This window comes from Symphalangus syndactylus, chromosome 9 (assembly GCF_028878055.3).
Source record: "Symphalangus syndactylus isolate Jambi chromosome 9, NHGRI_mSymSyn1-v2.1_pri, whole genome shotgun sequence".
NCBI classification, from domain to species: domain Eukaryota; kingdom Metazoa; phylum Chordata; class Mammalia; order Primates; family Hylobatidae; genus Symphalangus; species Symphalangus syndactylus.
Window position 1 is genome coordinate 63,313,951 of NC_072431.2, and position 22,915 is coordinate 63,336,865.

Genomic DNA, 22,915 nt, shown 5'->3' on the forward strand with positions numbered 1-22,915 from the left:
GAGGTAGGAGAAGAGCAGGAGGAGGCAGTGAAGAAGATGAGGTAGGAAGAAAACTCCAAGGAAGGGAAGTTGCCATCTGGTCCTCAACAGCCCCACACCCCATCAGCACCAAGTCACCCCCTCCTCAGCAGCCCCTGACTCTTGACACTCCAGCTCTTGCCAAGTAATTGCAACAGCCTCAGAACTTGCAGTTCACCCAGCTCACTCTCCCTGCCGCCTTCTGGAGCCATCTTGGTAAAATGCAAATCTGAAGCCACAACTCCCCATTACACATTCAAGGTTAGAAAGCACGTCCATAGACCAGGCGCAGTGGCTGACGCCTGTAATCCCAGCACTTTGGGAGGCCGAGGCAGGTGGACACCTAAGGTCAGGAGTTTGAGACCAGCCTGGCCAACATGGCAAAACCCCATCTCTACGAAAAATACAAAAAAAATTAGCTGGGCATGGTGGCGCATGCCTGTAGTCCCAGCTACTTGGGAGGCTGAGGCAGGAGAATTGCTTGAACCCAGAAGGCAGAGGTTGCAGTGAGCCAAGATCGCACCACTACACTCCAGCCTGGGCAACAGAGTGAGACTCCATCAAGAAAGCAAGGAGGGAAGGAAGGAAAGGAGGGAGGGAGGGAGAGAGAGAGAGAGAGAGAAAGAAAAGAAAGAAAGAAAGAAAGAAGGAAGGAAGGAAAGAAAGAAAGAAAGAAAGAAAGAAAGAAAGAAAGAAAGAAAGAAAGAAAGAGGGAAAGAAAGGAAGAAGGAAGGAGGAAGGAAGGAGAAAGGGAGAGAGGAAGAGAGGAAGGAAGGAAGAGAAAAAGGGAAGAAGGAAGGAAGGAGAAAGGGAGGGAGGAAGGTAGGAAGGAAGGAAGGAAGGGAGGGGAAAGGGAGGAAAGAAGGAAGGAAGGAAGGAAGGAAGGAAGGAAGGAAGGGAGGGAGGGAGGGAGGGAGGGAGGGAGGGCGGGCATAGCCTGGGGACCAAGCTCTCCATGGCCTCGGTCCTGCACGCATCAAAATGGACACCTGTAACATTCCCCGCTCATCACACAGGTGCACATGAAGGAACACACGCCCTCACACCCCGGGAGCAGCACAGGAGCCCACACTGTGGCAGGCCACGTCTCCCCAAAAACTGTTTCAGTACTGACTGAGTGGTTAATTTAAATATTAAAAGCCAGTGCCCTTATACAAAGGCTGGGATGTAACAAAAGCCCACCAAGAGTTTTGCCCAGGCCTTTCCTGGGCCTTAAAGCATGACAAAATAATGAAGGAATTCTTAACAGGACCATTTAGAATTAAGCAAGTTTTATTGTGGGTCTGAAGAAACTCCTCAGGCCTCCACAAACAAATTTATTGGCGGTCTGAAGGAACTCCTCAAACCTCCATGATTTAGCAGGAGATAACAGTAATCACCCCAGCACCTGGACCCATTTAGATACGTAAATTTACTCAGGCTCCAGAGGAACAGCTTCGGGACTCAGACCTTAGTTATGGATTAAAAGAAGTTAATCACTTATGTCTTCGGATGAATGCACACTTACACATAGACATATAGCTTAGAAGGTGTATAAGCTCTGGAAAACTTTGTAATTTTGAGTTGTCCTGGTGATAATTTCCACGCCTTCTCCCTGTAAACTGGTTACAGAAATAAAAACTCTCTTCCTCCCCAGTTTATGTGCATCTCATTATTGGGCCACAAGAAGTAGCAGCCCGACCCTCAGTTTGGTCTGGGAACAGTACCACAAGCCGTTCTTCCCTCCCTCCTTCCTGGATGGAAAGCTCACACCCACACCTGAGCCTCAAAGTGCCAGATCACACTTTCCCAGCTTCTGTGGCTTTTGGAAATATCCTCCTCCCATAGAAAGAAAGAGAGAAAGGCCAGGTAGGTTCCTCACACCTGTAATCCTAGCATTTTGAATGCCAAGGAGGGAGGATGGCTTGAGCCCAGGAATTGGAGACCAGCCTAGACAACATAGCAAGACCCCATCTCTACCATTTTTTTCTAAATTAACCAGGCTTGGTGGCAAGCACCTGTAGTCCCTGCTACCCAGGAGGCTGAGGCAGAAGGATTGCTTGAGCCCAGGAGGTAGAGGCTGCAGTGAGCTAGGATTGTGCCACTGCACTCCAGCCTGGAAACAGAGCAAGACCCCTCTCAAAAAAATAAAATTAAAATTAAAAATATAAAGGAAAAAAGGGAGAGAGGGAGGGAGGAAGGGAGGGAGGGAGGGAGAAACAAGGAAAAGCTCCTGCCGTTCCTAGCCTGCCTTGGGCTTTGTTTTGTTTTTTTTTCTTTGAGATGGACTTGCTCTGTCACTAGGCTGGAGTGCAATGGCGCAATCTCGGCTCACTGCAACTTCCGCCTCCCAGGTTCAAGCAATTCTCCTGCCTCAGTCTCCCAAGTAGCTGGGACTACAGGTGCCCGCCACTATGCCCAGCTAATTTTTGTATTTTTAATAGAGACAGGTTTTCGCCATGTTGGCCAGGCTGTTCTTGAACTCCTGACTTCAAGCGATCCACCCACTTTGGCCTCCCAAATTGCTGGGATTACAGGCATGAGCCACCACACCTGGCCTGCCTTGGGCTTTGAATGTAATGATGCAAGGAATGTTCGAGCTGCTGCCACCATTTGTGACCAGAAGGAGCCAACAGTGCAAACACACAATGTGGCAAGTGAGAGGTTGGCACCAGGGTCCTTGTGAGATCAGTGGGTCCCTGGACTGGCCCCTGTGCTGCTGACCACTGGCCTTCTTGCTGTAAGAAAAATACCAAACCCCTAATATTTAAACCACTTGGGGTTGGTTTTTGTCGTGTTTTTGTTTTTTGTTTTTTTTTTTTTGAGACAGTGTCTGCTCTGTTGCTCAGGCTAGAGTGCAATGGCACAATCCTAGCTCACTGCAGCCTCAACCTCCTGGGTTCAAGCGATCCACCTCAGCCTCCTGAGTAGTTGGGACCACACCCAGGTAATTTTTGAAGTTTTTTGTAGAGATAGGGTCTTCCTATGCTGCCCAGGCTGGTCTCAAACTCCTGGGCTCAAGTGATCCTCCAGCCTCGGCCTCCCAAGGTGCTGGGATTACAGGTGTGAGCCACTGCACCCAGCCAATGGATCCTTTTAATACATCCCCACCCCAAACTGTTTTCTCTTCCCCAAGCCCCCAGGCTCCCTCTGTCACTTTGGCAGCAGCTGGACTTGGTGGGAGGGGAAGCTTGATATCCACTGCCCGTAGTGTGTAGGGTCCAGCCCTACGGGGCTTAGCGGGTGTTCTCCCCGTGTGCGGAGATGAGAGATTGTAATAAATAAAGACACAGGACAAAGAGATAAAAAGAAAACAGCTGGGCCCTGGGGACCACTACCATCAAGACTCGGAGACCTGTAGTGGCCCCGAATGGCTGGGCACACTGCTATGTATTGCATACAAGACAAGCGGGCAGGGTAAGGAGGGTGAATCTTCTAAGTGACTGACAAGGTGAAACAAATCACGTGATCATAGGACAGGGGGCCCTTCCCTCTTAGGTAGCCGAGAGAGAGAGAAAGCAGCATACGTCAGCGTTTTCTTCTATGCACTCATAAGAAAGATCAAAGACTTTTAAGACTTTCACTATTTCTTCTACCGCTGTCTACTACGAACTTCAAAGAGGAACCAGGAGTAGGGGAGGAACATGAAAGTGAACAGGGAGCGTGACCATTGAAGCATAGCCCCACAGGGAGGGGTTTAGGCCTCCGGATGACTGCGGGCAGGCCTGGATAATATCCAGCCTTCCACAGGAAGCTGGTGGAGCAGAGTGTTCCCTGACTCCTCCAAGGAAAGGAGACTCCCTTTCGTGGTCTGCTAAGTAACGGGTGCCTTCCCAGACACTGGAGTTACTGCTTGACCAAGGAGCCCTCAAGTGGCCCTTATGCGGGCGTGACAGAAGGCTACCTCTTGCCTTCTAGGTCACTTCTCACAATGTCTCTTTAGCACCTGACCCTATACCCGCCAGTTATTCCTAGGTTATATTAGTAATTAAAAGCTAATGATTAATAATGTTTATAATAATGATTGATAATTGTCCATGATCATCTCTATATCTAATTTGTATTATGACTATTCTTATTCTATTTTCTTTATTATACTGAAACAGTTTGTGCCTTCAGTCTCTTGCCTCGGCACCTAGGTAATCCTCTGTCCACAGGAGTGAGAGGGTCATTTTCAGCAAAAGACACAGAAAAGGCTTTGAGGCTCCAAAAACTTAAGACTTGAGGGGAGTAAAGGATTAGAGGAAAAAAAAATAAAACTTGATGAGTCAGAGAAAGGCCTTCCAGCCCCAAGGCTAGAACAGGTTCCTGGGCCAGGGAGGAGAAAAACCGGAGAAGGCTTGTGCTTTGAGATATTTCAAGATGTTTCAGGCACATCTCATACTTTTCCTGCCCCAAGCATTTCAGTCATTTCATCAGCTGTTTCTCTAAGGAGCTCTGGTTCCTTTTAGTTGATAATGCTTTTTTTTTTTTTAAAGAGATGGGGTCTCGCTGTGTTGCCCACGTTGGAATGCAGTGGTGCAATCTCTGCTCACCGCAACCTCCGCCTCCCGGGTTCAAGCGATTCTCCTGCCTCAGCCTCCCGAGTAGCTGGATTACAGGTGCGTGTGCTACCACTCCCAGCTAATTTTTGTACTTTTAGTAGAGACAGGGTTTTACCATGTTGGCCAGGCTGGTCTTGAACTCCTGACCTCAAGTGATCTGCCCGCGTCGGCCTCCCAAAGTGCTAGAATTACACGCATGAGCCACCGCACCTGGCAAGAATGCATTTTTAGAACCAGATCTGGACGCTCAGTGTGGTGATTACTACTGAAGCGTTAATTGTGTTTAGGTCATTTTAGCAGACAAAGCTAGGAAATTCACAAATACACACACATACATGTATGTCTATTTACATATCTTTCCATCTATTTATGTTAAAACCCATGAGTTTACTATCTCCCACTCTCCTCCAACGCTACAGGGTTCCTTCTACTCATCACCCTGTAAACCCAGAAAATCTGAGACAAGTCTCAGTTAATTTGGAGAGTTTATTTTGCCAAGATTGAGGATGCACGCCTGTGACACAGCCTCAGGAGGTCCTGACATCATGTGCCCAAGGTGGTCAGGGCACAGCTTGGTTTTATACATTTTAGGGAGACATGAGACATCAATCAATATATGTAAGAAGTACATTGGTTTTGTCTAGAAAGGTGGCGACAACTCTAAGCAGGCAGGAGGCTCCAGGTCACAGGAAGGTGAAAGACAAATGGTCGCATTCTTTGAGTTTCTGATAAGCCTTTCCCCTGTAATCTCAGCTACTGAGCAGGCTGAGGCAGGAGGTGGAGGTTGCAGTGAGCTGAGATCGAGCCACTGCACTCCAGTCTGGGTGACAGAGTGAGACCCTGTCTCATAAAAAAAGAATGCCTTCACCATCTGGGAATGCAGTCCAGTAGGTCTCAGTCTTATTTTACTCAGCCGCTATTCAAGATGGAGTTGCTCTGGTTCAAACATCTCTGACACTTCTACCCCCTAAACATCTCTGAAGATTATCCACTCCTCTCCCGTCATGACCTCTACCCAAGGTCATGCAACCATCACTTCCCGCCTGGACAACTGCGACAGCCTGCCAAATTCTGCCTGCCCAAACCCTGGATTCCAACACAGGTCCTCTAGACCAGAGTTTCTGAACCTTCAGCTGCCTAGAAATCACCTGCAGAGTTTGTAGAAACACAGAAACTCTGGGCCCCAGTCCCAGCAATCTAATACTGATTCAGAAGGTTCCAGGTCAACTGAGAATTTGTATTTTTATTTTTATTTTTATTTTTTTGAGATGGAGTCTTGCTCTGTCACCCAGGCTGGAGTGCAGTGGCGCAATCTCTGCTCACTGCAATCTGTGCCTCCCAAGTTCAAGCTATTCTCCCGCCTCAGCCTCCTGAGTAGCCGGAATTACAGATGCCCACTGCCACGCCCGGCTAATTTTTGTATTTTTAGTAGAGATGGGGTTTTGTCATGTTGGCCAGGCTGGTCTCAAACTCCTGACCTCAAGTGACCCACCCACCTCAGCCTCCCAAAGTGCTGGGATTACAGGTGTGAGCCACCGCGCCCTGGCCTAATTTTTGCATTTCTAACAAGCTTCCCTAGGGCATCTCCTAGAGGAAACCAAGATGTTACGGAGGCTGACGCTGCATATCTTCAGGTCACACTTCCAGCCGCAAGACTCTCTCTGCTGTCCAATACAGTAGCCACTAGCCACATGTGGCTATTTAACTTATTAAAATAAAATTTGCCAAGTACGGTTTTTTAAAATAAAATTTGCCAGGAGGCAGAGGTGGGAGAATAGCTTGAGACTAGGAGTTTAAGACCAGCCTGGACAACATTTTTTGTCTCTACAAAAACTACGAAAATAAAAATAAATAAATAAATAAATTTTTAAAAAGCCGGGCAAGGTGGCATGCACCTGTAGTCCCAGCTACTCAGAAGGCTGAGGCAGGCGGATGGCTTGAGCTTGAGTTCAAGGCTGCAGTGAGCTATGGTCAAGCCACTGCACTCCAGCCTGGGCGACAGAGTGAGACCCTGTCTCATAAAACAAAATAAAACCAAAATAAGTAAATACAAATACAAAGTAAAAATGAAAGCTAATCCTATGTCCCTCTCCTGCCCATAAGAATTCAGAGACTCCCCAGTGCCTACAAACCTCATGCTTTTAGGAAGCATAAAGGACTTCGGGAGGCAGGAGGGCAGTTGGAGGGGGATGGTGGAGGTGCTGCTACCTGGCGGTGGAGGGGGAGGCCGGGGCCAGACCACGGAGAAGCCCCTACACCCGCACAGCAGGAAAACATCTCAGCAGTCCCTGCTCTACCCAGGCTGAAGGAGGGCCACAAGCCTTGAGCTCATTGGCTGGCGGTAGGGGGCGGACTGCCAGCGCCTTCCTTTGATTGGCTATTTTCTCTTAGCGGAAAGCCAATCATTGCGGGCAGGCGGTGAGGGTGTGGCCAGGGCCCCAACACAGGCCCCGCCCCGAGTCCCGTTGCCCACACGCACCAGGCGAGCTCGATTGGCTGTGAGTTCTGACTCTGGCCTCCTTCGAGACCCTTTCGCTCCGGATGTCGCCCACCTCCGACCCTCTCCCAGTCGGAGGGCGGGAAAGAGGAAGACAGGTCCTTCCTCCAGCCGCGGGGCACCCCCTTCTCCCACCTTGCCCTTCCCCCAGCCCTGCAGCCCCAGAGTGTAAATATCCAAGCCCGCCCTCTCTGCGCTCAGTGTCCCCATCTGGGCTAGGGGCCGGGATAGGGGTCGCGCTGGTGGCCTGGCAGCCTCCTCTGCAGGGGGAGGAGGGAAGGGGGAAAGGAGGGGATGGGCGATTGAGGTGGACCTCGAGACAGGGCAACCGTGTCCCCACAGGAGCATGGCCCAGGAGGAGGGAGGCAGCCTGCCCGAGGTGCGGGCGCGAGTCGGGACCGCGCATGGCATCCCCGACCTGGCCCAAAAGCTCCATTTCTATGACCGCTGGGCTCCGGACTACGACCAGGTAAACTCATCTGGGGCCTTGCCTCCACTAGACCAGCCTCCATTTTCCTACCTGTAAAGTAGGGAATCAGCTTTGCACCCGGGGGCGGCTGTGAGAATGAAGTGAGGCCTGGCTAAGAACCCTACAGTCCTGCCCCTTCCAGAACCCGCCTCACAGCTCTGGATTGGCAGCCCCATCAGGGGCCATGACCTCCCGAGGGGGGGGCCGCCTAGAGGAGGTGCTATTGAGAAGTCACTGTGGGGCCGGGCGCGGTGGCTCACACGCCTGTAATCCTAAGCTCTTTGGGAGGCCGAGGCGGGCGGATCACCTGAGGTTAGGAGTTCGAGACCAGCCTGGCCAGCATGGTGAAACCCTGTCTCTACTAAAAATACAAAAATTAGCCAGGCCCACGTGGTGGCAGGCGCCTGGTAATCCCAGCTACTCGGGAGGCTGATGCAGGAGAATTGCTTGAATCCGGGACACAGAGGTTGCAGTGAGCCAAGATCTCATCACTGCACTCCAGCCTGAGTGACAGAGGGAGACTCTGTCTCAAAAAAAAAAAAAAAAAAGAAAGAAAAAGAAAAGTCATGTGGACTCAGCAGAGAGAGCCGCTTGGCCAGGAGAGAAGGTCCCTGGAGGGCTGAGTCCACCGTACAGTGGGCTGGAGGCTAACTCTCCAGTCCTGGCCCTTTAGCAATGGGAAGCACCTCATGCCTGGGTGTCCCCTCACAGTAGCCCCAGCCAGGCTTGATCCCCAGCACACACGGCTTAGCCTGGCAGACTCCGAGACCACCCCACAAGGGAGATCCCCCAAACACTGGGGCACTGGTGTTGTAGGCCCGGCACTCTTTCCCCAGGATGTGGCCGCCCTGCAGTACCGTGCGCCCCACCTCACAGTGGACTGCCTCACACAAGCCCTTCCAGGCCTGCCCCACAGTGCCCTGATCCTGGACGTGGCCTGTGGCACAGGCCTAGTGGCTGCCGAGGTGAGGCTCTTCCGGATCCCCTGCCTACTCCTCAGCCCCGCACTTCCTCATCTCCTACTGCCCCTGGCTCCAGAACCCTGCCCCGTGCCTCAGACTCACTGTTCCACATGCATGAGACAGGACCAGGCATGGTGTGGCTCGCACCTGTAATCCCAGCACTTTGGGAGGCCGAGGCAGGAGGACAGCTTGAGGCCAGGAGTTTGAGGTCAGCCTGGGCAACATAGCAAGACCCCTGTCTCTACAAACAAATTTAAAAATTAGCCAGGCAGGGTGGTGCACGCCTGTAGTCCCAGCTACATGGGAGGCTGAGGTGGGAGGATCACTTGAACCCAGAAGTTCAAGGCTGCAGTGAGCTATGATCACGCTGCTGCAGTGAGCTATGATCACGCCACTGCACTCCAGTTTGGGCGACAGAGAGAGACCTTGTCTCAAAAATTTTAAAAAGTAAATGCATGGGCCACATTCAGTGCAGAGTCCACTGCCCTCCCAAGGTGCAGGGACCCAGCTGGGAAGTGGCAGGTGTGAACCATGACTGAGTCTCCCACCCCTACCCCAGCTGCGGGCTCGAGGCTTCCTCCAGCTGCACGGGGTGGATGGGAGCCCAGGGATGCTGGAACAGGCCCGGGCCCGCGGCCTCTATCAGCGCCTCAGCCTCTGCACCCTGGGCCAGGAGCCTCTGCCCAGCCCAGAAGGTACTTTCTCTCCCACCCCCACACCCTGAGGCCCACCCTCATGAAGCCCTTTCCCTTGCTGATCCTCCATCCCCCTCCCACACTAAAACCCCAGTCCCTCACTCAACGCTGCACCCCACAATCTGACTGCAGCCCAGAACTGGGCCATACTTATCCTCCAGGGGACCTGGGTCCTGCAGATGCGGGTAGTAGCCTCGTCCCACCCCTAGGGTGGTCTGAGGCCACACCATAGACAAAGTACCTTCCAAGCATCACACCGTGTCCCCACCCCCTCTCCACACACAGGGACCTTCGATGCGGTGCTGATAGTCGGTGCTCTCAGTGATGGCCAGGTGCCCTGCAATGCGATAGCTGAGCTCCTACGTGTCACCAAGCCAGGTGAGGAGCAGCCCAGCCAACCACCCCCAACCCCCATCACCATATACCTTCCCCTGTGCACAGTGCAGACACAGGCCCCAGAGCCCCTCAGGCTAAGTGAGGGGCAGCGTCCTGCCCAGCGTCACACACAACCTAGCCTAACATCCCAGCCACCAACAGCAGACCCAGGCAAACAGGCAGGGCAGACAGGTGGCCAGCTCGGCTCTTATCCATGGGCAACCAGGAGCAACTCCACGCTCCTCTGAAGCCTCCATTTCCCAGCCTGGGAGCCAGGTGGTATAAATGCTACAGTCCCGTCCCCGTAGGACTGCAGTGAGAATCAGGTGAAATCCTGTCTGTAAGGCTTTTGCTTTGGTTCTGGCCCACAGTGAGGGCGCAGTTCTGTTCCTTCCTCTCCCTGCTTCCTCACTCATTCATAGACTGCCTTTGGGGAGTCTCTTTCTCTTTCCTGGTCTCAGTCTTCTCATCTGGGATATGGGGCTGCTCAGGGGATGTGAGAGCTGTGAGCACTGTTTGTAAACTCTGCACATCGAGCTGCCCAGGCAGGTGTGTTTCCCATCTCCTGCTGTGTTCTTGCTCGGTGCTTTTCTCTGCTCTGGGCAGAGGGCTCAGACCCTGCCCTCTGGGCCTTGATCTCTAACCCACTGGGACCCAGGAAGGGGCCAGAGAGCACAGGGCCTGGTCAGAGGTGGCCCCACGAGAGCCATGAGTGCTCATTGCTCCCAGAGTTTGTTTATTTATTTATTTATTTATTTGAGACAAAGTCTCGCGCTGTTGCCAAGGCTGGAGTATAGTGGCACGATCTCAGCTCACTGCAACCTTCGCCTCCCAGGTTCAAGAGATTCTCCTGCCTCAGGCTCCAAAGTAGCTGGGATTACAGGAGCCCACCACCACACCCAGCTAATTTTTGTATTTTTAATAGAGACGGGGTTTCATCATGTTGGCCAGGCTGGTCTCAAACTCCTGACCTCAAGTGATCCGCCCACCTTGGCCTCCCAAAGTGCTGGGATTACAGACATGAGCCACTGTGCCCGGCCCTGCTCCAAGAATGTAGAGAAGAGAGGCATTTCCGAGACCAAGTGAGGAATCCACGTGGGGCGCACCCTAAGGCAGAAAGGAGAGGGGCTGAGCATGAGAACGAGGAGGCACTGGCTGGCTACAGGACAGGAAATCATAGAGGTAAAAATACTTCCTCTCCCTCCCCTCTCTGCACCCCTTGCCAGGCCCAGCAGAGGCTGTGGCTAAGCCTGGGCAGGTCTGGGCAGGCATCCGGGGAGCCCTGAAGGCTGACAAATGCAGGGACACGGATGGGGTCAGCTGGAAAGGTTGAAGTTGGGCCCAAGAAGACAGGAACTTTCTACTGGGTGAAGCAGCCAGGATCGGACTTCCTAGCCCAACCTGTGCTTGCTAAGCCCTTCAGCCCCATCAGGCTGCCCATGGGTGACAGTCTCCCCTGCTCCGGAGCCTCTCCTCTTGCCGCGCTCCCTTCTACCAGCAACGCCCTGCTTCTCCTTACCCCCTCCTCCAGGAAACCTTCCCAGACCAGTCATTGGGGCTTCCCCATCTCTCCTTCTCAGTGCACCTGAGGCCCCCCTGGGCACGCACACTATAGGTGCCTGGACCTGAAGTGACAAGGCCATTCAGCCAGCACTTACTGTAGGGCACTTCAAACACACATACCAGCCTTCCTGTGATGTTAGATAATCATCCTCTCTGTGCCAGCTGGGAAACTGAGGCCCAGAGAGGTGAAGGGATAGCCCAAGATCCAAAGCCCACGTGGGGGCTTTCTTCCTGTCCATTCAGACACAGTCACATCCTCCGGCAGAGGCATGGGTGAGTGGTGAGGAGGGCGTCTCCTCAATCCAGGAGAATTAAGTCAAGAATTCCCACCAGGCACAGTAGCTCACCCCCATAATCCCAGCACTTTGGGAAGCCAAGGCAGGAGGATCCCTTGAGCCCAGGAGTTCAAGAGCAGCCTGGACAACATAGCAAGACACCATCTCTACAAAAAAAAAAAAAAAATGTTTAATTAGCCAGGCGTAGTGGTGAGCACTTATGGTCCCAGCTACTCAGGAGGCTGAGGTGGGAGGATTGCTTGAGCCCATGAGTTGGAGGCTATAGTGAGCTATGATTGCGCTGCTGCACTCCAGCCTGGGAAATAGGGTGAGATCCTATCTCAAGAAAGAAAAAAAAAGGGGGGGTGGGCAGGCACAGTGGCTCACGCCTGTAATCCCCAGCGGGCAGATCACCTGAGGTCAAGAGTTTGAGACCAGCCTGGCCAACATGGCAAAACCCCGTTTCTACTAAAAATACAAAATAGCCGGGTGTGGTGGCACATGCCTGTAATCCCAGCCTCAAGGGAGGCTGAGACAGGAGAATCACTTGAACCCGGGAGGCGGAGGTTGAAGCCTGGGTGACAGAGCAAGACTTGGTCTCAAAAAAAAAAGAAAGAAAGAAAAAGGAATTCCCGATGTAAAAGACACAGAAAGACTGCCCTGGGAAGGAAGCTGGAAGAATTTCTTGCCTTGAAGGGACAACCATCCCCAGCAGAGATGGCCCAGGACTGTGGCTCCTGCCCCTCCCCCACCTCACCTACTCCTCTCCCCTAGGTGGGCTGGTGTGTCTGACCACCAGGACCAACTCGTCCAACCTTCAATACAAGGAGGCTCTGGAGGCCACCCTGGACAGGCTAGAGCAGGCTGGGGCGTGGGGGCACCTGGTGGCCTGGCCTGTGGACCACTGGGAGCTGGCTACCTCCGAGCTGGAGGTGGTACCCGGCATCTCTGCCAAGGATGGCTTCATCTCCGGCATTGTCTACCTGTACCGAAAACGGAAGGTGACCCAGGTTGAGGAAGTGAGATCCAGCCCCCAGCCCCCAGCTGGCCCCTGACTCCATGTGGCCTTAGCTGGGCCCATCTCCTGGGCCTCCTCTGCCTCCCCTGTAAAATGGGACTTTCGAACCAACCCTGCCCCTCAGAAATGCCCTGCCTATTAAATGAGCTCCCAGAAGGGGCCAAGGGACTCATGGCTCCACAGTTCTCTAGCCCCAGAAAAGAGTGGCCTCTGTTCCTGTGGGTTCCAGAATCGAGACGTGGCAGGGTATGGTGGCTCACACCTATAATCCCAACACTTTGGGAGGCCAAGGCAGGAGGATCACTTGAGACCACGAGTTCACGACCAGCCTGAGCAACATAGTGAGACTCCCATCTTAAAGAAAAATTGTAAAAATTAGCACTTTGGGAGGCCGAGGCGGGAGGATCACGAGGTCAGGAGTTTGAGAACAGCCTGGCCAACATGGCAAAACCCTGTCTATACTAAAAATACAAAAATTAGCTGGGCATGGTAGCACACGCCTGTAATCCCAGCTACTTGCGAGGCTGAGGCAGGAGAATTGCTTGAACCCAGGAGGCGGAGGTTGCAGTGAGCTGAGATGGCGCCACTGGGTGACAGAGCGAGACTGTCTCAAAAAAAAAATTTGGAAAAATCAGCCAGGTGCTGTGGGTGCATGCCTGTAGTCCCAGCTATTTGGGAGGCTGAGACAAGAGAATCACTTGAACCCCCACCGGGAGGCAGAGGTTGCAGTGAGCCTAGAGCACGCCACTGCACTCCAGCCTGGGCAACAGAGCAAGACTCTGTCTCAAAAAAAAAAAAAGAAAAAAAAAGAAGCAAGATGTGATGGAGAAGACCCCTTCCTGGGGCCTCCCTGGATCACTCCTTCCAGGGTGCTGGGTCCACTCACCTCTAACTTACTGACAAGAAAATGAAGCCTGAGCAAGCTTGGAACATGCTTTGCACAACAGTGGCAGGGCAGAGACCCACGGCCAAGGCCAAGCCCAAGTGGTTGCTGAGGCCAAAGCGCTGTCCTGGACAGCTCCCCCACCCAAATTCGGAGTCCAAAATCCCAAGCTGTAGGTCTGGGCCTGGGCCACGCTTGGTTTGCTCATCGATCAAGGGATCAGAATGCCGAGCTCTGGGCGTGGCTTGAAGGCTGCCCTCCAGGTGAAAGGCATTTGGTGACCCTCAGCACCTCAGGGATGTGAACAGGGCTGATAATAATTTCTCCATCCAAGACAGTGGGAAGACTTCATGGGGGAGGAGGCTGGGAGCTGGGCTTTCAGGACAAGCAGGATCCAGAAGGGTGGAGAAGGGAAAAGGGACATTCCAGGCTGGAAGCAGGGACCGGCTGTGCAAAGGCTGGGACGGGGGACCTGTATGGTGACTCAGCAAAGAGGAACAGACCAGCCTGGCTGCCCAAACAAAGCTGGAACAACAGCGGGGTGGGGGTGGCAGGTGGCCCATACCTCGGAGCAGGGAGCCCACATGGGGACATCCCTCCTGGGGTCCCCAACCCTTCACTGGGGTCCTGGGCATACACTGTTTCCTGTATATGGTTTTACCCTCCAACCCACATACAATGGACAAGGTGATACCTTGGGGGCCCATTTAATTTCTTTTTTAAGGTGATACCTTGGAGGCCCTTTTCGATTTTTTTTTTTTCGTTAAGAGATAAGGTCTCGCCCCGTCACCCAGGCTGGAGTGCAGTGGTGCGATCAAAGCTCATTGCAGCCTCAAACTCCTGGGCTCAAGCAATTCGCCTACCTCGACCTCCCCAAGTACAGGGATTACAGGCATGAGCCACCACGCCCAGCTAATTTTTTTAACTTTTTGTAGAGATGGCACCACTATGTTCCCCAGGCTGGTCTCAAAGTCCTGCCTCAAGCGATCCTCCCACCTCGACCTTTTTAAAGTGCTGGGATTACAGGCTCTCACTACCGCACCCGGCCGAGCTCCAATTTTTCACAATTCCCTGGATCTCGTTTTTTTTTTGTTTTTTTTTTTAAATGTTTATGTCCCGGCCAAAACACAGTGGTCCTGCCCCTCACTGACCCCCCCGCCCAGGCCTCCTGCCCTGCCCCACCCACCTCCACAGCTGAAATCAGAGACAATAAAAGTTCCTCCTGTGCACAGGTGCCATTTATTGTAGAAAATAATAATAATTACAGTGATGAATAGATCTTCTTAAATTACAAAACAGAAACCACAAAGAAGGAAGAGGAAAAACCCCAGGACTTCAGAGGGTGAAGCCGTCCCCTCCTCCCTGCCACCCTCCCAGGCTGGTTAGTGTCCTTGGCAGGTGCAGAGGACTCAGAAGGGATCAGTCTCCAGGGGCCCTGGGCTGAAGTGGGTGAGGCAGAGAGTCCTGAGGCCACAGAGCTGGGCAGCCTGAGCCGCCTCTCTGGCCCCCTCCCCCACCACTGCCCAAACCTGTTTACATCGCCTTCACCCCTCCCCTCTAAACCCGTCCATCCACTCTGCACTTCCCAGGCAGGTGGGTGGGCAAGGCCTCAGCCATACTCCTGGGCGCGGGTTTCGGTGAGCAAGGCACAGTCCCAGAGGTGACATCAAGGCCTGCCCGGAACAGAGGAGATGCAGGCAGACGGAGTGGGGAAAATGTAAATGGGGACAGTGGCCAACACCAATGCAGGCAGATCCCAAAGTCAGGGTTGAGCCATCCTGGCCAGCAGAAGCCAGCTCCCCACTCCACCCCCACACCCTGTCACTTCCGTGCCTCCCCAATATCCAGAGGAAGGTGGACTCTGTTCTTGCTAGCAGAAGGCGGCCTTGGGAAGGTGTCCGAGTGGGCCAGAGAGGCTGAAGGCTGCTGCCTTCCTGCCTGGCTCAGTCTCTGCCCAGTCCCCAGTCCCCAGCAGCCAGTGGCCCGTGGCAGGGCCCTCCTGGGGTCACAGCCTGCGCTGAGCTCAGTCCAGGGAAGAACAAAGCAGAGAGGAACAGAGTGGAGCCGTGGCACCCTACACGTAGTTGCTGGCAGCAGCAGAGCGGGCGGCAGAATACTTGGCGGAGTAAGGCTTGTCTGTGCGGGGTGGGCAGTTGCAGCAAAGCAGCCCCCCGCCAAGGAGCAGCAGGCCAGAGGCGGCCCAGCCGACGTAGAGCGAGGCACCCATCTCCCGCTTCTGCCCAGAGGCCACCAGCGGGTTGTAGAAGTCTTGGATGATGTTGTGGGCCGTCCAGGACACGGGCACTATCACCATAAGGCCGGCCAACAGGAACACCACGCCCGCCACGATCATAGTCTTGGCCTTGGCGCTCTCATCCTCCAGGCAGTTGGTACACTTGCCCCCAACCACGGACAGCAGCACGCCCAGAGCGGCCACGATGATGCTGATGATGACGAGGGCGCGGGCCGCCTGCAGGTCCTGCGGCAGCGCCAGCAGGGAGTCGTACACCTTGCACTGCATCTGGCCGGTGCTCTGCACCACGCAGTTCATCCACAGGCCCTCCCAGATGGTCTGCGAGGTGACAATGTTGCTGCCGATGAAGGCCGTCACGCGCCACATGGGCAGCGCGCAGCACAGCATGACGGCCAGCCAGCCTAGGACGGCCAGCGCGATGCCCATTACCTGTAGCCCCATGGAGGCCATTGCTCAGTGTCCGCGGGAGTTGAGGACCTGGAAGGCTGAGGGGATCCGGCTGTTGGGGCCGTAGGATTCCAAGCGCTGGGGACGGACTTAACGTTGGCAGAGAGTGCCTTCGCACCGTGAGTCAGGAGATAAAGCCAGTCCTGATGCGCAAGCCAGCAAGTGTGAGCAGACCAGTTCTTTCCGGACGACAGCTGCCAGGGCACTCTCTCTCAGGACAGGTTGAGCAGTTATATGGCTCTGGAAGAGGGGCGGGGGCAGAGGGAGGGGTTTTCGTCACTGGGGCCTCCTCCTGACCAGTTTCTCTGGATTCCTGAGCCCAGGCCAACAAAGGCACTTTTGAGGCCCCAGCCCCGGGTCCCTGAGTCACTATCCAGTCTCAGAAGAAACTACTCTCTCCCCTTCCTCAAAGCCCATGCTGAGGTCACCCGGGAGACAGACACTGAATCACAGCCCAGGGACAGCTGGATCTTCACAGGGCAAGGCCAGGGGGCAGCCAGACCCAGCCAGGTTTGGGAGCCTGAAGACCAGGGTCCCCACAGGCCAATGCCCCCTCATACCAGGCTTAGGTGGGAGGACAGGGTGGGGACCCTCAGGGAGAGAATTTGAGAATGAAGTCTTGGAAACGTCCAAGAGAAGCCCCACCTTGATTATTGTCATTTCTTGTCCTTATCAGTTTCATCACTGGCAGTTTCACTACTGTTGTGATTATGATCACTCATGCATCTGGCCTCACCAGCAGTCTTTGCGGCATTGGCCGGATAAAGTTACGTGTAGGGGAGTGAGGAGCCGGGAGGCCGGGACTCCTGGGTACATCACCCACTCTCACCCATCTTTATCACCCAGCTTCTCTGCTTGGCTAGAAGAGGGGCCTTGGACATGATGCACCTTCAGCCAAAAAGAGACAGAAGCCTGCCCCCTCTCCACCTCCATGGAAATTTAGGCTGGTGGGCTCTGTTCCTGCCTGGGTCCAGCCTGCTTGCCCAGAACTGGGTGGGGCCGGTCACCAACAGCAAACATGAACTAGATCCTGGAGACATCATCACCCCAGTAAATGGGTGTTTACCCTGTGGAGACATACAAAGCCTTCCAATAAAGCCAGGGTGGGTGCAAAGTCCCATGAGATTTCAAAGGGAAGGGGAATTCTTCCGGGGTGGAGGTGGTGGTGCTGAGGGAGCTTGACTGCAAAGGGGTGCTGTGTGGCACAACCCCAGGGGGCGCTGGATTCTTGGAGTATGCTACAGAAGGCATCGTGAACAGGTCCCCCAGAAAAGTTTTGCAAGGCAATGGGACAGGCTGAAGGAGGACATTCTGGTAGACCGTGGGCCAGGCTGGACAAATGTGGCTCGTTCTGGGATGACAGCCCTCAGGAGAGATGTGCAAGGCAGCAAGACTAGTGAAGGAGGACATTCAGGCAGAGAGAACAAGGGCAGAGGTAGCAAGGTGGGGAAAGGCAGCTCGTTCTGGGAACAGCCAGGAATCCAGTTTGACCAGAGACTGGGCTGGGGAGGGAGGGGCCAAAGTAAAAGGGTCAGAAATTTCTGCCTGGAATGTCACCGAGCCCTGGGAGATAGAGGGAGGGTGGAGGGTCTAGGATCAGGAAGAGCTTGGTTCAGGGCAGATAACTGAGGGGACCTCTGGGAAGGGGTCATCGTGGGGGTGATTGAGAGTGTCTAGGGCTCATCCCAGCCACACCGAGGGAGCTCCTCACCCGCCGTGTGGTCATTTTGCATCTCTCTTCCCAGCCAGGCTGGGAGCTCGGCAGGGGCCAGGGCTCCGGTGTGTCCCTGAGCCGCCGCCACTGTCCAGCACTGGTGGCTGTGTGCCCAGTTCTGACCCAGAAGGATGCATAGTCCTTGAGCTTCCTGAGGGAAAGTCATCAAGGGTGCCACGGTTTGGGTTGAAGCAATCAGTGATTACCCATAGGAGGTATTTGAGATGGATCTGTTGACCGGCTAATGAAGCACAGGGCAGGCTGGGACAATCTAGCATGATCTACCTGTGTTACAGACGGGAAGTTGAGGCCTGGTATTGTGGTTAACTCTATACACATCTATCTCCCCTGCTAGCGTGGGGCTCCTAGAAGACAGGAACAATGCCTTCTGCAACCTCAGTGCCCGGCACCGGGCTTGATACATCACAGATGCTCAAGAAATGTGAGGAGTGGTTGCTGTGGCTCATACCTATAATCCCAGCACTTTGGGAGGCCAGGATGGGAGGATCGCTTAAGGCCAAGAGTTTGAGGCTGCAGTGAACTATAATCGCACCATTGCACTCCAGCCTTGGGCAACAGAGCAAGACCCTGTCTCAAAAGAAAAGAAAAAGAAATGTTTGGGCCGGGTGCAGTGGCTCACACCTGTAATCCCAGTACTTTGGGAGGCCAAGATGGGCGGATCACGAGGTCAGGAGTTAGGCCAACATGGTGAAACCCCATCTCTACTAAAAAATACAAAAACTAGTTGGGTGTGATGGCGCACACCTGTAATCACAGCTACTCAGGAGACTGAGGCAGAAGAATCGCTTTAACCTGGGAGATGGAGGTTGCAGTGAGCCGAGATCGCGCCATTGCACTCCAGCCTGGGTGATAGAGCGAGACTCCGTCTAAAAAAAGAGACATGTTCGATGATGGAAAGAATGAAGCATTCTCCAGTTTCAAACCACACTCCTATACCTTGACCCCCATCATAGGCATACACACCAAAGCAAACAGGGATGGTTTCTGCCCGGACCACGCCTCCCTGGGGCTTTCTTTACAAGGCTCCCTCCGCATACAGAGCCTATGGGCTGAATAACACCAGAGATAAGTAACATCATGATTGGCGATAAGTGCTTTCCTGGAGATGACCTCATCACAGCCTCCTGCCAGTCAGCAGGGCAGGGACTTTTATTGCCTTGGCTCAAAGGAGTACACTGAAGCCCAGTGAAGGCCAGGGGCTTGCCCAGGACGGGTGGGCACTCCAGCATGGGTGCCTCCTTCCCCAGGTGCCTCTTACCTGTGGTCCCAGCCAGGTAGCCTTTAACAAGCTTTCTGAGTAGACACATGACTTGGCCAGATGGCCAGAACCTGCCCCACCCCCTGCCTCCTGCCCCCCCCCCCGGCCCCCACCCCACCACTTCCTGCCCTTGCTTTCCTGGGACACAGCCAAGTGGCACTTGGAGAAGCAGGCATGGGGGAGGGGAGCATGCAAGCCCTACAACAGTCCACCTGTGGCCCTACAGAAGTGACTAAGAAGCTGTCCTTCCCTGCCAGGCAAAGCCACACATATCGGGAGCAGAGAGCAGGGAGGGGTTGGGGGTTGAGGAGAGGGCAGGTACAGAGGCTCCAGGCATAGAGCTCACGCAGGGCTAGGGGACCCAGGTGTGAAGGAGAGGCCAGAAGGATGTCCTTGGGGATCAGCCAGTAGCTCAGCACAAGTGGAGCTGGAGAGAGATTTGTTGATGCTTTGTTGATGCCAAGAGACCGTTGGCTCAGTCCCACCCACCTGCTGAAGGAAAAACACCAGCAAAGACAAGGTGCTTCTCTCCTCTCCGCTCCAGCTCCCACAGCCCTAAGGCAGAGGAAAACAAGGAAATTTACCTCTAGGCCTGCATCTGGCCCTCTTCCCAAAGCCCGAAGATCTTTTACAGAACACCTTATAAGACATCTGCCATTCATCACCTTGGTTTGGGGGTCAGAGAGTACAGGGCTGGCACTCATTTACTTTCTTTTTCTTCTTTATAACATGCACTGTGTGATTTTGTGCTGACAGAATTGGATTACATGTGCTGGTTTTTTGTTGTTTTTGTTGTTTGTTTTTTGTTTTGAGACGACACGATCTCTGCTCACTGCAGTCTCCACTTCCCGAGTTCAAGCAATTCTCATGACTTAACCTCCCGAGTAGCTGGGAGTATAGGCGCACACCATTACGCCCAGCTAATTTTTGTAGTTTTAGTAGAGACAGGGTTTCAGCATGTTGGCCAGGCTGGTCTCAAACTTCCAGCCTCAGATGATCTGCCCGCCTCGGCCTCCCAAAGTGCTGGGATTGCAGTCGTGAGCCACTGCGCCTGGCCACACGTGCTGGTTTCTATCAAGGAAAAAAACCACCAGATCAGCTCACCCATCTCTGCCCACCCCGTAAACCATCTTTCCAGCCCAGGAACCATCACTGAGCCACAGCTTCCTCCTTTGTAAAAATGAGGATGTTGCACCCCCTCCAGTATCAAAAACAAAAGCAGACGTGAAATGAGATGGGGATGTGAAAATGCTTCGTGAGCCAAAAAGCTCAGGACAAAAGCTGGGAAGCTGCGTATCCATAAGCCATCCTGCCAGCCCTGTGACCTTGAAGAAGCCAACTCCATCTCTGAGCCCCAACTTCCTCCTTTGTACAATGAGAACACTGGGGCCCACTCCCCAATCTGAGATACACGTGAAATGAGAGAAGGAAGTAAAAATGCTTCGTGAGCCAAAAAGTTTAATAACAAGAGGAGGGAGCAAAGTTCCGGATGCAAAGCAGCCGCTGCTCAGTTCGGATCCTCATCATAGCAGGTGGGAGCTAGGACTTTTCAGACCCCTGTCCCCAGAGTTCCAGGGGCTTGGCCAAGTCCCCAGTTGTTTTGTTTTGTTTTTCTTTTTTGAGACAGAATGTCGCTCTGTCACCCAGGCTATAGTGCAGTGGTGCAATCTCGGTTCACTGCAACCTCCGCCTCCCAGGTTCAAGCGATTCTCCTGCCTCAGCCTCCCGAGTAGCTGGAACTACAGGTGCCCGCCACTACGCCCAGCTAATTTTTGTAGTTTTAGTAGAGACAGGGTTTCAGCATGTTGGCCAGGCTGGTCCCGAACTTCTAGCCTCAAGTGATCCGCCCGCCTCAGCGTCCCAAAGTGCTGGGATTGCAGGCGTGAGCCACCGTGCCTGGCCCCAAGTCCCCAGTTGTAACACACACACATGCAGCTTGCCCTGAGCTCAGCTCCCTGGGAGTCCCTAGCAAAGGGGCAAAAAGTCTCCCTTCTAACCCCAAGCTCCCACTGGCATCTGAGCCCTACGGCCAGTGATGGGCCACTGTCCTGCAGCCAAAAAGATCTCTGTGAGCTGAGCAGTCTAGCTCCCAGAGCCTGTACTCCATGTCTTCTGGGAACAGGAAGACTAAAGCCGGGGAAGCCAGTGTATATTAAATTGATTCCTAAGGCGGACACAGTGGCTCACACCTGTAATCCCAGCACTTTGGGAAGCTGAGGTGGAAGGATCACTTGAGCCAAGAGTTCTAGATCAGCCTGGCCAACATGGTGAAAACCCGTCTATACTAAAAATTAGCCGGGCATGGTGGCGCGTGCCTGTGGTCGGGAGCTGCTCGGGAGACTGAGGTGGGAGAATCGCTTGAACCCGAGAGGCAGAGGTTGCAGTGAGCTGAGATCACATCACTGCACTCCAGCCTGAGCGACAGACCAAGATCCTGTCTCTTAAAAAATAAAAAACAGGCCGGGCGTGGTGGCTCACGCTTGTAATCCCAGCACTTTGGGAGGCCGAGGCGGGCGGATCACAAGGTCAGGAGATCGAGACCACGGTGAAACCCCGTCTCTACTAAAAATACAAAAAATTAGCCGGGCGTGGTGGCGGGCGCCTGTAGTCCCAGCTACTCGGAGAGGCTGAGGCAGGAGAATGGCGTGAACCTGGCAGGTGGAGCTTGCAGTGAGCCGAGATCGCGCCACTGCACTCCAGCCTGGGCGAGAGAGCGAGACTCCGTCTCAAAAAATAAATAAATAAATAAATAAATAAAAAATAAAAAATAAAAATAAAAAATAAAAAACAGTAGGCCGGGTGTGGTGGCTCACACCTGTAATCCCAGCACTTTGGGAGGCCAAGGCAGGCAGATCACAAGGTCAGGAGATCGAGACCATCCTGGCTAACATGGTGAAACCCCGTCTCTACTAAAAATACAAAAAATTAGTCGGGTGTGGTGGTGGGTGCCTGTAGTCCCAGCTACCTGGGAGGCTGAGGCAGGAGAACAGCGTGAACCTGGGAGGCGGAGCTTGCACTGAGCCGAGATCGGGCCACTGCATTCCAGCCTGGGTGACAGAGCAAGACTCCGTCTCAAAAAAAATAGTAAAGGATAGATTTTTTTCTTTCTTTCTTTAGGTAACAAGATCCTATTTCTTTCTGAAGTCCTTGAGCTCAGATTGGAGTCCTGGCACCAGGCTGAACAGGAGAGTCCCTGGCCCTCAGCCTGACCGCCCACACCAGCAGACCATCCACCCCCTCGGCCTGGTGCTGGGTGATGGCAGGCCTGGCTGACCAGTCTGGCCAGACTGGCTGAGCGGGTGCTGCCCCCAGGTTGGGCGCCACCTGGGCCATGGGTGGGGGCGGTGGCCACGTCTGGGGGTTCTTCTAAGGAAGGGAAGAAAGACCATGCTGATGCCTCCTGGCTGGAGTCCCAGGGTCCAGCACTTCTGGTGGCAGGGAGGGGGAAAGGAGCTGAGCAAAGGGAGGGGACTCGGCGAGAGAGCTTAGTTAGAGAGACTCGGAGGAGATGACTGTGTGAAGGGGACAGGACTTAGAGGACCGTTGTTAAATTACTTTCCCCCAAATCGGTGCATCGATTTCGATTTATGCCTGTCAGTTTCAAAACGCCTGGCAGGCATGGTGGCTCATGCCTGTAATCTCAGCACTTTGGGAGGCTGAGGCAGGAGGATCGCTTGAAGCCAGGAATTCAAGACCTACCTGGGCAACATAGTGAGACCCTTTTTCAAAAACAATTTTTTTTTTTTTAATTAGCCAGGCATGGTCGCATACACCTGTAATCCCAGCTATTCGGGAGGCTGAGGCAGGAAGATCACTTAAACCCAGGAGTTGGAGGCTACAGCGAGCCATGATCATGCCACTGCACTCCCACCTGGGTGACAGAGCAAGACCTCATCTCTAATAAATAAATAATTAGCAAGCCCCATATTTACCGTGACCTTCA

At 53.7% G+C, this 22,915-nt stretch overlaps 2 protein-coding genes across 5 annotated transcripts; one reads left to right on the plus strand and one right to left on the minus strand.

Moving 5' to 3' along the window:
* The first annotated feature begins 7,001 nt into the window (after positions 1-7,001).
* METTL27 (methyltransferase like 27) lies at positions 7,002-14,466 on the plus strand. Of its 4 annotated transcripts, none has more exons than XM_055292857.2 (6): positions 7,002-7,039; positions 7,381-7,507; positions 8,344-8,472; positions 9,029-9,164; positions 9,450-9,542; positions 12,152-14,466. In XM_055292857.2, the coding sequence occupies exons 2-6, from the start codon at positions 7,385-7,387 to the stop codon at positions 12,430-12,432; spliced, it is 762 nt and encodes a 253-aa protein (XP_055148832.1). In that variant the 5' UTR covers positions 7,002-7,039; positions 7,381-7,384; the 3' UTR covers positions 12,433-14,466. The 4 variants fall into 4 exon arrangements, with proteins under 4 accessions (XP_055148832.1, XP_063502512.1, XP_055148831.1 ...); XM_063646442.1 differs by having other exon boundaries at positions 7,038-7,206; XM_055292856.2 differs by lacking the exon at positions 7,002-7,039 and adding an exon at positions 7,052-7,136.
* Positions 14,467-14,955: 489 nt separating this feature from the next.
* On the minus strand, positions 14,956-16,188 carry CLDN4 (claudin 4). The gene has a single exon (XM_055292861.2). The coding sequence runs from the start codon at positions 15,980-15,982 to the stop codon at positions 15,353-15,355; it is 630 nt and encodes a 209-aa protein (XP_055148836.1). The 5' UTR covers positions 15,983-16,188; the 3' UTR covers positions 14,956-15,352.
* Between the last annotated feature and the right edge of the window lie 6,727 nt (positions 16,189-22,915).

Coding starts and splice junctions, on each gene's coding strand:
- METTL27 (XM_063646441.1), top strand. CDS start 8,197: ATGCCTGGGTGTCCCCTCACAGTAGCCCCAGCCAGGCTTGATCCCCAG. Junction 8,473..9,028: donor CAGGCCTAGTGGCTGCCGAG/GTGAGGCTCTTC, acceptor CCCCTACCCCAG/CTGCGGGCTCGAGGCTTCCT. Junction 9,165..9,449: donor GCCTCTGCCCAGCCCAGAAG/GTACTTTCTCTC, acceptor CTCCACACACAG/GGACCTTCGATGCGGTGCTG.
- CLDN4 (XM_055292861.2), bottom strand. CDS start 15,982: ATGGCCTCCATGGGGCTACAGGTAATGGGCATCGCGCTGGCCGTCCTA.